This window comes from Nelumbo lutea, chromosome 5 (assembly GCF_056320005.1).
Source record: "Nelumbo lutea isolate HS-2025 chromosome 5, American lotus-T2T, whole genome shotgun sequence".
NCBI classification, from domain to species: domain Eukaryota; kingdom Viridiplantae; phylum Streptophyta; class Magnoliopsida; order Proteales; family Nelumbonaceae; genus Nelumbo; species Nelumbo lutea.
In genome coordinates this window covers 64,846,110-64,864,011 of record NC_142688.1, presented here as the reverse complement: position 1 = coordinate 64,864,011, position 17,902 = coordinate 64,846,110, and the positions used below count along the sequence as shown (strand labels likewise).

Genomic DNA, 17,902 nt, shown 5'->3' with positions numbered 1-17,902 from the left:
TATAATTCTCTTTTTAGATAATGTTTATATGAATGTAAGTAGTAGGAAAACAATGTTAGCAACACTTTGATTTTTTTGGAATCAGAGCTATGAACACTGAGTTGGCTGTTCTGGTTAAGGTGGAAACATTGTAAAGTCCTGTTTTCCATTCTGTGGTCTACTGCCTGGTGAACTCTTTGTTGGGCATTGCAATAGAAATGTCATTGTTCCCTTACCACTTACTACCTTGGTTACCTATTTTTTTCATTTTTTTTTTGTTAAAAAGATACTCAAATGTGATACCAGAGATGAGAATTCATGTAGCTACAATCTAGCTATTTGTTTAAGTGTACTAAACTCTGTATTCAAAAGAAAAAATGAATGTATATTATTAAAACATTTAGATTATCCAGTGCAGATTTCTCAAGGAAGGTTGAGAAAATGGTTGAGAACAGTGATAGCCAAGTGACCCGTGTGCTCTTTTGTGGACCTCAATTCCCAGCATCTCATAAATACACGAAGGAATATTTGCAAAATTATCCATTTATACAGGTATTCTTAAATGCATATTTTCCATTGTCTTTCATCTGATAAGACTGATATAGATTTATAACTGAGCTATATCCTTTTTAGGATTTAGACTTAAATGTCTAGATATCAAACTTTCCATGTTAGTTTTGTTTTGTTTTCTTTGTTTGATGGAATTCTTAGGCATTTTCTCTTTTTGGTCATGTTTGTGGATGATGTATATTAACTTGTGTAAATGAATTTGTTATCAAAGTCTTGGGCTTACTTTTGTAATACTGCATATAATTAAACAAAGACTCAACTTAACTGCCCAGTATTTTTGTAACAGTGTTCTCTATTCTGTGCCATATCCATTGTTAAATTAAGAAGGCCAATGACCAGTGTTGGATCAGCTATTTGGGGTCATGAGGGGGACAGACTGGATATGGCGTTAATCTTTGGCATTTTTTTTGCTTTCTCAGACTTAAACCCATGTTCTCATGCTTGCCAGTCTGAGATTTTTCCATTGCAGCAAGTAATACCCCCCATATCTGTTGTTAAATTATGGACCTTTAATCATTTCTCTCAGCTTCGACCCCTGTCCTTTTTGGTTCACCCTTCTCTCTTCTAGACCATTCAACTTGTAAGACATCACTTCTTTTCACCTAGGTTTTACTGGGCTCAGGGTGAGGCAAATTCATCAAGGAAAGGTGGAGCTAACATGCCTAGCCTCAAGTGCGTTGTCACTATGACAAGAGGTTATTTCTTCGCATTTGATGAGGCATACATCTTAGCACCTCATGCCTCAAATTTTTGAGGTGTTAGCCTCATCTAAACAACACCAACATTGAAGAAAATGAAAATTTAAAATATTTTAATTGTAATACTCCCCAAAATTCAAGAAAACTTAATTCAGTTGGCTAAAATTAAAACAAAAACAATTTAAATATCAAATAATTTTTATCCACTATTTAATTTTCTCTTACTAAATGTAAGTATTAGAATAGCATCTCCATTCTATTTCTCAATGTATCACGTATGTTCACCCATGAAATGTGATAGGACCCATCAATTTACAAACTAATAATAATTTTTATGATTTTTCTTTAATAAAAAAATATAAAAAATATCAATATAATAAAAAATTGAACAAAATTATCAAATAATTTTTATCCATTCTCAATTACTTACAGGCAATTTGGTTTTGAAAACGAATATGTATATGATGAAAAATATTCATTTGAAAAATTTATGAATTTTTTATATTGAAAAATATGCCGGAGTTGATGTAAATTGTGTAAAAATATCATTTTATTTAGATATAAAAGTTTATAAATGTAAAGTAAAATTTGCAATCATATTAAAAAGAACATACATGAAATAAATACGTAAATATATAAATTGACTATGAAAGAAATATGAAATGGCTCACTGCATTACAAGGAATCCAGATTGCAAATCAGCTATTTATGAAGAATCTAATAATTGGAGGAAATTCTACGGTGCTTGTGGGGTGGCTGAAGGATCTGGACCTTGTTATTTAATTGATGCTTCAAAACTGGTTAGTAGTGGCAAATAGCTCCTCATGGAAAAAGGTCATTGTTCCTTGGATCCCACCACCTGACAGTTAGGTAAAGAAAGGTAACCCTGGCCCATCAGGCATAGGAGTCTTGAGAGATAAGGGTAGTAACATAGCTTTATACTCTTGTCCATTGGGAGTAGGAGTCTCTGTCAGGGCTGAACTATTGGCTGCTTTACAGGGTATTAAGATAGCAAACCATTTAGTAGTTGAGTATCTGCAAATCGAAGGAGATTCTAAGATTGTTGTGGGCTGGTTAACAGAGCCGGGCTCAGTCATCTGGTGCTACAAAGATTTCATAAAAAAGGCAAGCTGGTTAACAACTAATATGCCTGTTAGCTCACATTGGGTGAGCAGGTCAGCAAATGCTTTGGTTGATCATCTTGTTAAACAATGGGTATTGAGGGAACATCTGTACTGGGCAACTTTGTAATGGTGTTGGTGTAGATTTTACACCTTAATCTCAAGGGAGGTTGCACCTCGTGCCTCTCTTTGGGGTGCTTGTAACATTTCTGATATATCATTGATAAATCTCTTTTCAATTATCAATTTTTTTTTTTGAGCATAATGGCTTTAACTGAACTGAGATTTACATTGAAATTTATACTGTAAACCTTTAAAGACTTGTTCTAAATGTAAATTTGTGCCTTGTCAGCTATATGTGTCCAAAAATATTATTTGAGCATAATGGCTTTAACTGAACTGAGATTTCCGCTGAAATTTATACTGTAAATCTTTACACAATTATTCTTTTCTCCACAAATCTTTTCAGTTAAAATGGTAGTTATTCTCTTATTTGATCTGGTTACCTATTTGGCTTTATAACCCTAGTTTAAACTGATCATCTGAGGGCTGCTTCTATTGCTGGCTGGTTTTGCTTGTTATGAATCTTGTGTCTCATTTTTTATCCCAATCTCCTTTAGAGCTTAGAGCTTAGATATTGGTTATCTTGTTGAATTTCCTTTGTTTCCTCTTTTGAGTTGAATTTTCAGAGTTTGCTTGCTTTAGATTTTTTCCTTTAACTAAGGCCTACTTATTTCCATAAAATGATCTGTTGAGTGATTGTATCTTCAACCTTTTTTTTTTTTTTTTTCTGATAAGCTAATTGTATCTTCAATTTCTGTAGGTCGATGATGTCCCCCTTGATGATGTGCCCTCTGTCATTGGCAACTATGATATTTGTGTTCCGAAAATGAAGAAACTGGATTCCAAAGTTATTGACTGCGCAATTCGTTTGAAGTTGATAGTTCAGTTTGGTGTTGGATTGGAAGGTCATTTCATTGCTCACTAAACTAGGAAAATTAGGAGCTTTTTAAAATATTATTTTTGTCCAACTCGAATTGATTTATTGTCATAAACTCATTCTTCGCTGTAATATGTATATTTTACAGGTGTTGATGTTGATGCTGCTACAAGATATGGAATCAAAGTTGCTAGAATTCCTGGGAATGTAACTGGAAATGCAGCATCATGTGCAGAAATGGCCATATACCTGATACTGGGCCTTCTCAGGAAGCAGGTACTTTCATTCTCATAATCTTGAAATTACATAATTTCCTAGTTTATGTACTGATAAAAAAAATCCTAGTTTTTGAAAGCATCAAAAGTTGTAATTGTAGTCTATTACATGCCAAATTAGCTATATTCTCTCATAGTTCTCATACTGGTCAACTTAGGGTGTCTACAACAACAAGAAAGATGATGACTCAAAAGGTAATTCTAGCAACTGGAGAGGAAGTTTGAGTGATGTAGGACCAACCCAATGCCAATCCTTAGAGAATGTGGAATAACCTTCTCAATCAAAAACTTATGACTGTTGATGAATGCAGTGGCTTCTTGAAGGAATGATAAAGAAAATAAAGAGAGAAAGAAAGGAGAGAATACACGGAATCACAATCACTCAGGAGGTGCCTAGAATCACTTACTATAATTAGTGTAAGATTAAGAAAACTCAATAAACTTCATTGATCTCTGTGTAAAACATCCATACATATATCTGTGGTAAGGTCTTTCTAGAATAGGTCTTTAAGGGTCTGATTGATTCCTATCATCTTTATTTTTGAAGAGTATGAAGAAAAATTTATTAAAAGGAAAAGATAGGTACAAACTTATTGGGTGTTAAAGGTAACACCTGACCAACAAGACTCTAGGAAAACACGTTACAACAGGTTGGGAACTCAAGAACACCCCAAAAAATTTCTACTAGAACTACATTGTTAAACTGCTCAAATTCTAGGAGAATCGAGACCCTGCTCGAAACAAGCTTTCCAACTAATGCTACCACAAGTTCAATGCCTTTTGATTTGTCTTGGAACAGTCCTTTATTTCTTTCCTTCCATAAAGCTAAAAGGGATGCAGCTCCTCCTCCTTCAGGCCCCAGACATTCCAGGAAACAACTTCATTTTACTCCCGCTACTTCCGATCTCCCTCAACCTCTGTCCCCTTACTCTTCCTCTGCAAAGTAACTTTCCTCACCCCCTTCCTTGTCCCAGATTTTTTTTCTATCTACTTTTCTCTTTTTTTTTTTTTAATTTTTTCTTCTCTTTTAATCTTATCAAGACGCTTGAAAGCAATTCTTGCAAATCCCTCCCCTCCCCTCCCCAAAAATGAAGGCCTAGCTATTTCCCAATCGCCACATCCCTTTATTATCATTTCTCCCTGGCTTGATAACTTGGCCTTGACCAGTTAAAAGCATGGTGTCTTTCATAAAGATCTGGGCTGAAATGATGAAAGTCTTGAGCAGTGATCCAAGAACAGTCAAACATAGGCTTGCATTTCCACTTGACAAGGAATTTCTGATACCCTCCTATAGCAGTAGGGCTTTGTCTGTGGAGTTGGATTTCTGATACCCTCCTGTGGCAGTAGGAATTTCCGATACCCTAATGAGTGCGTGGAGGATATGAGAAGATCTAAAAGAAAAGGCTTTGTTTGTAAGTTGGATCTAGAGAAGGCCTATGATTTGGTGGACTGGCATTTTTTGTTACAAGTATTGAGAAATTGTGGATTTGGTAATAAGTGGTGTAGTTAGATTTTTGGATGTGTTAGTTCTTGCCATTACTCTGTCTTGGTTAATGGAGTGGTGAAGGACTTCTTCCCAGCCTATAGATGTATCAGGCAAGGGGACCCTCTATCACCTTTCCTCTTCACTCTAATAGCAAAGGTGCTTAGTAGAATGATCTCAAAGGCTGATAGAGAAGATGTGATTAAAGGGTGGAGAATAGGGAGGGATGGTATTCCGGTCATTCATCTCCAATTTGCAGATGATATTCTGATTTTCTGTGACGGGGATGATATTGAGAGAGTGAGAACTCTCAAGGATTTGGTTAGAAGCTTTGAGAGATTGTCAAATTTGAGTGTCAACTTCGAAAAGAGTTGTGTAGTTGGTGTTAACTTGGAGGATAGGGAGGTGGAGTTTATGGCAAGAAGCTTAGGATGTTCTATCTCGTCCTAGCCTATCTTACTTGGGGCTTTCGCTAGGGGCAAACCCTAGGGAGAGTAGCTTTTGGTGTCCGGTGGTAGAGAGGTTCCAAAAGAAGTTAGCTTTTGGTGTCCACTTGTTAACTTACCAACCTTTTTCCTGTCTGTGTTTAGGATACCACCTAGGGATGCTAAGAAGCTAGAGAAGTTGATGAGAGATTTTCTTTGGGAGCCGGGGGAGAGTAAAAAGGATCACTTGATAAAATTGGAGGTGGTATGCCAGAATAAAGAGGAAGAGGGATTGGGGTTAGGGAATTTGATTAAAAAAATAAAGCGTTGTTGGGGAAGTGGCTGTGGAGGTGGATAGTGGAGAGAAAGAGACTTTGGCATGAGGTGGTGGGTGGTATTCATGGTCGCTCAGAAAATGGATAGGATGCTAGAGTATCATGGCGGGCAACCTTGGCAACACCTTGGAAAGCTATTCATGGCATTCTTCCTCAGTTTCTTAGTTTTGTTAGGTATGGTGTTTGCAATGGTAACTCAGTCCTATTTTGGGAGGATACTTGGGTGGGAGAGGCTCCATTGAAGGACCTTTCCCCTTCTTTGTTCTCTGTTTCAAGGTATAAAAAGCATTTCGTGTCAAAGTTTTTTTCCATTATGAACGATCCATTAACACCAAATTGGGACTTTGGGTTTCGTAGAGGTTTAAGGGAAGAGGAAATTGTGTTTCTCACAAATCTGCTAAGTCTACTTGATATAGTATGTTTGGACCCTTTTGAACCTGATAATCGGATTTGGACACCTCAACAGAGTGGATCCTTTTCATGCGCTTCTTTCTTTAAATCCATTACTTAGTCTACCCCCAACCAGCCTTTCCCTTTTAAGGAAATTTGGTGCAGGCCTGTCCCCCCCTAAGGTTATGGCCTTTTGTTGGGAAGTGTATTATGGGAAAATAAACACCTTTGACATTCTACAAAAGAGAAGACCTTTTCTCTGTCTCTCACCTTCCTGGTGTATTCTTTGTAGGTCACATGGTGAGGACTGTAACCATATACTAATATCTTGTTCATTTACTGCAGAGTTATGGGAGTGGCTCTTCTCATTGTTTGGGTGCAGGTTGGTTAGGCCAGCAGATGCAAGTTTGCTTTTTGATCCTGCTTTCTTCCCTTGGTAGCACAAAAGAGGAAGAATTATGTGGAGGTGTGCAAGAGCTGGTCCGTGTGGGAAGAAAGGAATGCTAGAATTTTTCAAGAGAAGGAGAGAAGCCCAAAAGAGATGGACTGCATTCTAAATAGGGTGATCTTGTAGCTAAAATCAATGGACCTATTCCGTCAATTCTCATTTAATGATGTTTGGAGGAATTGGTTAGCAGTGGCTAATTGTTCATCCATAAAGACTAAAGTGAGTATGGCTTGGGGACCCCCTCCTGAAAGATTCTTGAAGCTGAATTTTGGCGGAAGTAGTCTTGGTAATCTTGGTTTGTTAGGGGTGGGAGGGGTACTGAGGAATGAGAGTGGGAATGTAGTTCTTATTTTCTTAGGACCCATAGGAGTTGGAAACTCTACTAGGGCGGAACTTGTTGCCGCTATCTAGGGAGTACAGTTAGCTGTGTAGATAGGTGTGGAACAGTTGGTAATAGATCCAAGGTGGTAGTGGGCTGGCTACAAAATCCGGAATCTATAGTGTGGTGTTTCAAGAATGAAATTAAAAAATTCAACTACCTAACAAGAAGCTTGACAGTGAGAATACAATGGGCGGGGAGATCAACAAACTCTATGGCTGGTGGTCTTGCAAAGCAAGGGGTAAATAGGGAAAGTTTGTATTGGGCTTAATTGTAGACTGAATCTGTTTTCTATCTTTTGTCTTTCTTCCTACTGTTAGGAGAGGACGCAGCTCATGCCTCTCCACGGGAAGCTTGTAACTGCACTAGTTTTTATTAATGAAATTTATCCTTCTTATTTATAAAAAAATATATATATATAGCAAAACAAAAATGCTTATTGATAAGCTCACACTTACCAATAAGCAGGGGGGTTAATAAACTACCCAAATTAAAAAATTTTCATGCACGCATTTTGCCATGCATCCCAACCAGGAACAAGAACGATCACTAGACCCAACACAGCGGGCGCACACCCCAAGCTAGGGGACCTGATCACTGCAAGCCACAAAGAATCACAGAAACAAGGTGCCACGACACCTACAGTTCTCTGTACCCATCACTTTGTCACAAGCCTCCGAAGCAAACCCTGACAATGCAAATAAACAAGGTGCCATGACACCTATAGTTCTCCCTACCATCACTCTGCCACAAGCCTTTGAAGCAAACCCTGACAATGCAAATGCTTATCGGTAAGCTTCCACTTACCAATAAGCAGGGGGCTAATTGTAGGTACATGTTGATCACCACGACTGTAGTAGCATAGAAGGTGTTAAACCAATGCTACAAAGATACCTGTGACGAATTTAGGACTCGGCACAAACTCGTGATGAGTTCTCAACTTGCACAAGCTTGCGATGAACTCAAAGCCTAAAATGAGCTAGCGATGAGCTCAAGGCCACCACAGGTCTGCAATTGACCCAAAGTCGTAATACCAAAGGCAATCTCAGAGCCATCGCAAACCTGCCATGAGCATAAAGCCACTGCGAGGCTGCGATGAGCTTAGATCCATCGCATATGCGCAATTAACATGAGGCCGCCACGAAGCTGTGATGAGCTTAGAGCCATTGCAAACCTGCGGTGAGCTTGAGTCCATCGCAGGTTGGAGATGAGCGAAGAAACACGTGCTTCACTGATGCCGCGTGTGACAGAATGCCCAATAGGATTAGAAAATACACATGAGATTAGTATCGACATCATCCGTGCCACGTCAGTCTAGGAGATTCGCAAAAGGAAGTAGCATATGTGTATTATGAGAATCGTCAAACGAAAGGAAACCTCGTCCTTGGGATATCTCATAAGACTCGTGGTGAAAACCTAGCGGTACTCCCTGACAATTGACACCGAATCAAATATCCCCTTTCCTAATGGCAATAAAATACTTTTAGTTCCTTCCTTTCGGGACCTCGGGATCTCTCCCTATAAATAGAGGTCTAACTCATAATGAGAACATCATTCTATCATTCCATCATTCTACCACCCTGTCACTCAGAGCCTTTAAGCCTACCCTTTACCCTTAGCCTTCCTTCGTCTTTCAAGGAGACCCTTGTGTGTAACCTTACCACTACACTCACACAGACCATTGGAGAAGAGAGGCAAGGATCGAGGGATTGCATCCAGTTTTACACCAAAGATCCTCACACTCACAACAAGTAGGTCCAGCATGTTATAAGCTTACCTAATCCAACACAGGGTTCTGATAATCCTGTCAAGAATCGATTCCTTCCAGAAATTGAAGGGAAAACCTCACCAGCTTTAAAGTTTTAAAAACTTCCATCTTCAATCTCTTTCTCATTGCAGGACATATGCCATTTCTCTACCTGTATTATCTCTCCTCTGTTTCAACTGAAGAAAGCTCCACTGTTTCATCACCGATATCAAGAATTGCTTGTCTCACTGAAAGGTACAACTATTGCTGTGGATCTGATGTTAAACTTCCCCACAATCGAATCCACCATTGATTTCCAATCTGCTATCTTTCTTCCTGCTATTAACACAAATCTCTGGTCCCAAACTCCTGTCTCAACTTCCATCTACATCTTTTGTACTCTGCATGCAGTTTGAAAGAAGAACCTCCAGATCTATTAGCATTAAGAGTTGATTCTCATCCGCTTGTATTGTTTTCTGGCATAGCAATCCTCTGTTTATCTTCCACTGTAGAAGTTTGTCAGTCCATCTTGCCTTTTTCAAAATTAACCAGGTAATCTTGTATCTTGTCTGCAACCATCTTCCATCCTTTGTGCTCCTTTCCCTTTGGGATACAAACCATTTTCTTCTTTTCGCTCCCAAAGAACTCTGTAACTACAATGAACCATCTTTTCCTATTCCATTTGAGCTTCGTATCTTTTCCTTGTTAGCATCAGATAACTCTGTCGAAGAAACCCTTCAGCCATAGTGTTGTTTCTTCGATTAGGAAGATGGTGGGCTTTTTCTCTTCCCTTACCTTCAAAGAAAACTTTCCATTATTTCTTCAATCTTTGAGTAGAAACTTCTTTGCTTCAATCTCCAGCTCTTGTTTTCATCTCGTGTCTGGCAGGAATCCCCCTTCATCTCCCTTTCTTTCCATCAGTATGGGAGAAATGATTGAACTTCTTGCTGCAACACATCCTCACCTACCATTCAGTTATGCCACCTAGAAGATAATCTATTGATGGTCTTCTATGCACATGACTAAACCATCTTAGTCTACTTTCTCTCATTTTATCACGTATTATAGCTACTCCTAAGTTTATATGAATGGCTTCATATCTGATCCTATCCTTTCTAGTTTTTTCACTCATCCATCTCATGCATTTCTGCCACATTCATCTTTTGGACAGGTTTTTTTTACCGCCCAACATTGTTCCATACAACATACCTGGACTTACAACTGTGTTACCGAATTTTCCTTTTAATTCTATCCTTTCTAATGGTATTTACCTATCACATAAAACTCCAAATGCATCCCTCCATTTTGCCCATCTTATTCTAATTCTATGGGTGATATCCTCCATAGTCTCTCCCTTTTTTTGATCAATAACTCGTAACTTTCATTAATAGAAAAGTATATATTGCAGGAGAAAGGGAGATAAAATCTCTTGGCTCCCCCACCGTTAGGCAAACAAAAAATAAAGAAAACAAGATTACAATAGAGCCCAAAACATTGAGTCCCTAGTCGCCCCTTGTTTGGCTAACCCATTGGCAAAGGAGTTAACACTTCTTCAACCAGTTCAGTTTGACTGGGTGATATCCTCCGATTGCTCTCTCATTCTTTCTCAACCTCTTCTCCTTCTCCTTCTCTTCTTTCACAAAAATACTTCTTTTTCTTTCTTTCTTTACAAGAGCATTTGTCCATAAGCTTAATTTTGCATTTAATCCTTTGTCAGTTTCATTAATTAAAATGACATCATAAATAAATAACATGCACCATGTTTAGTCATTTTTTTTGTTCAACAATATGTTTAGTCAAATTCATCCATGATCAGTGCAAATAAATAATGGCTAAGTGCTGAATCATGGTGCAGGCCCATCATACCCGTAAAATCTGGTGTCTCTCCCACAAAAGAAAAAAAGAGCCTTTAACATGTAGTTTTCTTGCTCCCATTTGTCATGTGTAGGTCCTCCATCTGTTGGATCAACAACACGTGGTGTGATAGCTGAACTTTCCTCTTCCACCTACAAACATTTAACTGTTCTGTGCTGATCAGGAAAGAAAACAGTCCAAAAGATTAGCAAGTGAAACAAAGTGTTTCTGTCACTACTACAAGCAGGCCAGTGCCAATCAACAATAATAAGTACAGTGCTGCTGCCACAAATATGAGTTACTGCCAGAGACCAGCAGACTTGAATGGGTGAAACTTCCTAGCAGAGAACATATCTGCTGCTGTAGTTACCAAAAGGAACATGAATAGGTCTGCATAAAAGACTGGATGAAAGGCCACCACCTATCTTCCTTATATCTCCTCTTGTTAACAGATCTACACAGATCAAAAGAAGTTTATAACCCATTTAAAACAGAGTTCAACATCAGTCTGCTGCTATGATGATTATCTAATCACCAAGAAACAAGGTCCAAAGTCCAGAAATGGTTCAGTTACTCACTTGTACCCTGAAGCAATCTCTTCCAATCCAAAAAATGCACCTCCACATTCATACACCAGTGTGGCAGGTCCAAAAACACCAAACCAGAGCAGCACCTGTTCTCCAATTACGGATACCCCTTTTAAGGGTTGAGATAGAACAACAAATGGTTCAAAAGAAGCCCTTTTTATCTAGTTTCATCATTTGAGCAGAGGAAGAACCACTTCTACCTATTACGTCTCCATCAACACTTGAGGCTGAACCCTAAATGAATTATTCTTTGGCACTACAACCAAAGAAAGAATAGAAAATAGAGAGTTTCGCCTTACCAGATCAGTCTTAGGTCAGATTTGAAAACTGGTCCTCCTTTTAAGTCTTGACAGAAGATATGAGAGATTAATATCTATATTTCTATCTATAGAAAATATAGAGACTTTTATAGGCATTAACTCATTAAAAACTGATTAACCTGACATTTAAATCTATAAAAGTCTCTTAATTTTCTACTACTATTAACTCATTAAAAACTGACCCAATTAACCTACCATCTAAACTACAAACACTTTGTGGGAGAGAGGGTCCATTGGGCAAGCTTTGCCTTAATTGTACCCGTAGCTCCTGGTTTGTTATAGGGTAATTGCATAATAACATAATTTTCTTTCTATGTTATTTTTGATCTGATTACCTTTTCTGTTTTGTGGTACTATTGTAGAAGGAGATGCAAATTGCTGTAGACCAGAAAAGGTTAGGAGAACCAATTGGAGAAACCCTATTTGGGAAAACTGTGAGTTTCTCTTTCTCTGGTTGCTACCATGATGCATTTTCATATTTAATCTGTTTTGATCATCTTGGTTCATTGTTCTTATGTATCTTATTTTGTGACATCATGCAATTGTTTGCAATATAATCAAATTCCTGAAAAATTAACTTCTATACTTACACAGTGTGATTCAGCAAATTAGCAAGATGTTCAATGTTTTAACTAAAATGTCAAAATTCACTAAAGTACTTCAAGATACCCTGTAGTTTCCAACACTGCTTAAATATGCATTGTTAAAGCATTCAACCTTGAGATTTACAGAAAACAAATAAAAGGTGAAAAAGGCCTTTCACTGTTCATTAAATTTTCAAAACATGCCCTTGTTGTGTGTCTAAAGAGGTAGATCGGGAGTGAGAAAGAAAGGGGGAGAATGGATGTCAGCTTCCCTCTGTTAATGGGGTTCTGCCCTCAACTCCCTGAAATGAGAGAAGAGAGAAGTACTTGGGCACCTTCAAAGAAGACACTACATCCGCAAGGAGCTACCATTATTTTCCGTTCTTTAACAGATTGATGATTGAAAGACAATAACCCATTTCTGCCACAGAAACTTGAAGTACTTGGGCACCTTCAAAGAAGGCACTACATCCACAAGGAGCTACCATTATTTTCCGTTCTTTAACAGATTGATGATTGAAAGACAATAACCCATTTCTGCCACAGAAACTTGAAGCACATTTAATTGCCAAAAGCAGAGCAAGAGCTTCCGAAGATTGAGCATCTGCAAATAGACGACCTGAAACAGCTACCTGTAGAATTCCATCATACCCCGTTGTCACCATAGCTGCTGTACTACTCCCATCCTTGAATGAGCCATCAAAATTAATGCAAATGCCAACATCAACTGAAAAATCCCTATTAATAATGTGTTGAATTTGAGGATCGAAATGGTTAAATGCCCAGCAACTCAGCCTGTCAGCCATTCAGAGGAAACCTGAACTAGCATCAATTAAAGCTTTAGGAGATTGAGAATTATTTTGAACAACAAAATAACTTTAGAATACCAAAGCTTCCACATAATTGGCATTTGAACGACAAAATAATGCCTAGCACCATCATCAGCTGGATTAGCAATCTTGGGAGAGGCATTAGGGAAATGTTGTTCCTATGCTCTCTTGCTACCTCTTAACTTTTCAATGGCATTTTTACTACTATTCTTGTATACGTTTAAGGAATTTCATTGGTCACGGTTAGAATGGTATTTTTGTCTTTTTGTTTGTGTTTGATGGAGTGGAGTTTGAAAGCAATGAGGGGCACCTAAGTTGCTCTTTTCTCTGTCTATTGTCTTTTTGGAAGTTGTAAAGTCTATTTTGTTTTTTTTTCTAAATATGTTTTTTTTTTTCAAACATCCAAAAGAGGAAGCTGTGTTGCTGTGTTTGGGCCATAGATTGAGGACAATGCACAATAACAAAAAGAGAAAAGGAGAGGAGAGGAAGGAGAGAAAGAGGGGTAAAATTGGGATTATGAAAGAAATTAATGGACATGTGAAACTGGAAAACGGCGCTAGACATTTGTTTAAGGGATGGCCTATTTGTATGTGGGGCCGTCTTACAAGGTATATCCAATTAGTTTTGCAAATCACAGTACTCAAAATGTTTTGCTCAAACCATAGGGTATATATTTAAGTAATTAGCCCTCACAGAAACCAGGTAATGGTGTCCAAGTACAGAAGGCCTGTACTTGTACCACCTTTTGCTAATGGTTATATTGTCGTTGAAGTGCAACAAATCAATTTTAACAGATGCTTTTCAATTTCATGAGTCATTGGTGTGCAAGAAGTCTCAGTTAAATGCTACTTTTCATACCTACAGGGAGGATGAGAAGATGTCCTAGAGGTTCCGATAGTGATCAACAGGCTGACTATATAGACTGTTTTTAACTTCAAAAGAATTCTACTATGGATTAGTTCATGAAAGATAAAAGTTTTGACCTACATTCAATAATCAATAGCTGGTGGATGTTCTCCTTCTCTATGTATGATTTTTTTTCCAATTTTCTACGTTTCTTTTCTAGATATTAGCACATTGATGTTGTTGATACAGGAGCTTTTAGTGTTAGCAGATGCATGAATCAATTATTTATGAGGTTGCTCAAAATTGTTCCACATGTTACCACTAGGAATCAACTAACAGCACTTGGAAGGGTTTTAGTTAATTATTTTTTAATGGAGCTGCCCATCCTTGTGTCTCTGCTTCATTTTTTGTTCACATATATGATGGCAGGACACTATTTTAAGTGATTGCAAAATGCAAACTAGCTTCACATAATCTTATAAATAATATTGTTTGTCAATGCAGGTATTTATTATGGGATTTGGAAATATAGGGATTGATTTGGCAAAACGCTTGAGACCTTTTGGTGTGAGAATCCTCGCTACAAAACGGAGATGGACTTCAGATTTGCTGGAGTCTTGTCAAACAAATGGTATTGAGAAATATTTAGATTGTGTACTAAGTTAGCACACTAAGATGTGTGGCTATGGAATAGCAACTTATTCACTATCTTGTAGATTCTTTTGCTAGATCGCCCGCATTCAACATTCAAAGTGATGCCTACAATTCTCTGGTCGATAAGAAGGGTGGTCCTGAAGATCTTTATGATTTTGCTGGAGAGGCGGATATTGTTGTTGTTTGCTTGCTTTTGAATAGAGAAACGGTCAGTTTCAGCTCCTTGTATCAAAGTTTATGCACTTGAAGAAGACATGGTATATAATTGCTGCTGACATGAAGGAACAATTATTCTTATGTGGTGAATTTCAGGCTGGCATCGTGAATAAGAGATTTCTTTCATCAATGAGAAAGGTTTGCATTCTTTATATATATTTTGTTCTTTTTGAATAAAAACTAGTTACCTATTCATCTATTTTTATGTATCCATGCATATTTTTATGCATATGTATATATGTGTACACTGCAAGCTGGTTTTGTAGAAAACAATTCGCAAGATCTACAGGGAACATACAAATTTTAAAGACTAGATCATATGGAAAACAGATTTGGTGTAAGTAGGAAATGAATGGTAGTTAAAAAGAGATATACCTAAACCATTGTCTGTAGAAATCGGTAAACCTTTGATGCAGTAGGGCTGGAACAAAGTATCAGATAACAGAAATGAGAGAGGAAGAAAGAGAAAGAATGTAGAAAGGGTAGAGAAAGAGAAAAGAGAAAAGAGAGAGAAATCCCAAGGAATCACTCCAAGGGGTCCTAAAATCACTCTAGGGTTTGTAGGAATCACTCCATACAGAAAGAGAGCTTTTAAGAAATCTTCATTCATTAATTAGCTTGAAAAGTAAGAGAATACATCTATTTATATAGAGTGACTTGTGGCCCGGAATACTGTTTAGCGTAATTACAAAAATGACACTCATTGTCTTGTGCATCAAGAAAGCTCTCTATCTACTTGATGTGGCATAATCCGGCTGCTCCCTGCTTGATATGATCTGGCTGCAAGCAATGACGAGAACTGGGTTCCTGAAAGAGATGAGTCAGAGATCCCGGGGTGGCTCACCCGGCGAGGACACTCCGATGGCTAAGTTAGAACACAGTGGTAGTAGACAACTTGAAGATGATAACAGTGAGAGAGCTAAAGAGCGAAGATTACACACAACAATAATAATAGAACGTACCTTCGCCCCTGGGGGGGCGGAATCTTTATATACTGGGGTCCATGCGGGTTGGTGGAACGGATACTGGATCCCTGCTGTGATGGGGACTTGTTTGCGTGTTAGGTGGGTGAAACGCCGTCAAATGGTAATACTGACCCTTCCCGCCAGAACCGGGGAGTTGGTGAACTAATGTAACCGTTACAAAGTATAGTCCTGTGGGATACAGAGTACGGCGGTGTGCTCCTCAAGGTTGCCACACGGAGGTTTGAACGGTTAGGCGAGCTGCCTGTAGGATATCGGGTTGTTCGATGGCAAGTTGATTGGTAGTGAGCTTCTCGAGCTCGTGCTCCTTAGGTCCGTCCTGACATGAATGCCGAAGTGCCCTTGGACCGAGGTGATCCATCTGTTTGGGCTCAATTTGTGACGAACTTGGTTCCGTTATCCTGGTCGCGATCTGGTACAGGGACGATCTTAGCCTGAAGTGACTTTAGTTCGGGGTACTAGCCTACCCCAGCTCGCTTTGTAGCGAGCTGATTTATGCTAAGCTGTCACCCGTGTTGAGTCATGTCCATGTGCCGATCTGATTACGTCGAGTTGTCGCTTATGCCGAGTCACGTCCACATGTCTCCCTGTCACGAGGTCAGGCCAAATTCTCCTTCATCAATTGCCCCCACTCCTCGAGCTAGGGGTCTTGACCTGGTTTGAGGAGTTCACGATGTGCCAAGTGGATTTGGCTTGAAGTCTGGATGTTCTGTCAGATGGGTCGTGTGCGGTTCACGTGCGGACGTCATGCAATTTATAGGCTTCGCGGACGCCAAAAAACGCACTAAACTATTTTCGATCTCGAGGGTCGTGCAGCCGGTTTTTTAGGAGCCGTCGGATTGCTTTGATCTTGATCATTGCTTCTTTGATACAGTGGCTATAAATAGGGAGACCCGAGACTCATTTCCTTCGTCACAAGCTTACTAGTCTTTGATCTGAGGTCGCGCTTAGCTTCTTTAGCTCGGGTTTTCCAGTTCGCCACTTTCTTCCAGTTCAGTTGTCCTTTTTTGGTGAGTCTCCCTTCGCTTTCCTTTTTAGTTCGGTTTTGTTCCATGTCTTCTTCTAGCTTTAATAGTCTTTTAGATGAGGCCGAGGAGGGTACCTCGGCCTAGGTCGGTAGCCGAGACGAGGCTACTTTGGGCTTAGAGGCAGTCCGTGGCCTTCTCGAGGTACAGGCACCCCGGGAGGTGCGAGAGGCCTCTTGTAGTCTGGCATCCACCTCTCATCAAGGTCGGGTGCCGGACAACTTTGGCCCTTCAACAATGACCTTGGACTGGCTTCAGGCCTTAGTACGCCAATACAACCTCCCGAGAGAGTTCTCCTACAGTCTCCCCTTAGATAACTTCCCTTGGGAACACGATCACAACGAGATCGTGATTTTTGAAGAGCAGTTCATGGCTGGTCTTCGTCTTCCTTTGCACCCCTTAATTGTAGAGGTCCTGAAGTCTTTTGATATTACCATAGACCAGTTACACCCGAACTCCATCCGCAACGTAGTAGGGACCATTTCACTTTTTTATGAGTACTGTCTTCCCCTCAACCTTGAGATCTTTTCTTCTGTTTTGTCAATTAAGAAAAACTCTTCTTGTGCTCTTCCCGAGCATAGGAGAACTTGTTACCTGTCTCCTCGCCCGGGCTATAAGCTATTGCACGAACTCCCCAACAGGATCCCAGCCTGGAAACGGGATTACTTCGTGGTCCGTAACCCCGAGGGGTGGCCTTTCCAACCCATTGGAGGCCGGCGATTCAGGAAGGATTTTGGTGTTAGACTGGACCTGAGGACAAGGGAGACACTCAAGTCTTGGGCGGAGCTCGACTTCCTCTGCGTGGACTACCTTGCCGAAGACAAGCTTGTGTAGGCCGACTTGAGTCCTGGTAGGTCGCCTTGGTTTTTTGCTTTGTTAAGATTCTGATTAGTTCATGGTTAATCTTATTTTTTGTTTTTGCAGCTACCATGCCGGTCAATGCAGAAAGTCTCTTGAGGAGCTCCCAGAAGGGGAAGAAGAGGGCTGTGAAGAGGCCGCGCTAGGAGGGCGGTCTGTCACCTGAAGTCTTAATCGTGGAGCCGGTCTCCACTGCGCCTCCCCAGGAAGAGGTCTGACCTGCTGCTCCCGAGGCGGTTACGGATGAGGTCCATCGCGAGGGAGCTTGCTCAAGAGCCGGAGAGTTCGTTCACACCTGTGGAGGCGGATATTGCACCAAAGGGAACTTTTCCGAGCTTGAAAGAGAGCATCATGG

General features: G+C 39.6%; 1 protein-coding gene across 14 annotated transcripts in view; it reads left to right on the top strand.

Annotated features, from left to right (window-relative positions):
- Positions 1-17,902, top strand: part of LOC148852736 (D-isomer specific 2-hydroxyacid dehydrogenase family protein) — a 56,956-nt gene that overhangs the window by 1,526 nt on the left and 37,528 nt on the right. For 8 of the 14 annotated variants that reach the window (XM_088943486.1, XM_088943489.1, XM_088943490.1 and 5 more), the window contains 7 exons: positions 393-531; positions 3,192-3,336; positions 3,457-3,584; positions 11,914-11,985; positions 14,316-14,442; positions 14,528-14,673; positions 14,778-14,819. In XM_088943486.1, coding sequence (XP_088799612.1) covers positions 421-531; positions 3,192-3,336; positions 3,457-3,584; positions 11,914-11,985; positions 14,316-14,442; positions 14,528-14,673; positions 14,778-14,819 — 771 coding nt within the window. In that variant the 5' untranslated portion in view covers positions 393-420. The remainder of the gene's footprint in view (positions 1-392; positions 532-3,191; positions 3,337-3,456; positions 3,585-11,913; positions 11,986-14,315; positions 14,443-14,527; positions 14,674-14,777; positions 14,820-17,902) is intronic. The other 6 variants (XM_088943488.1, XM_088943478.1, XM_088943479.1 and 3 more) reach the window with 1 other exon arrangement.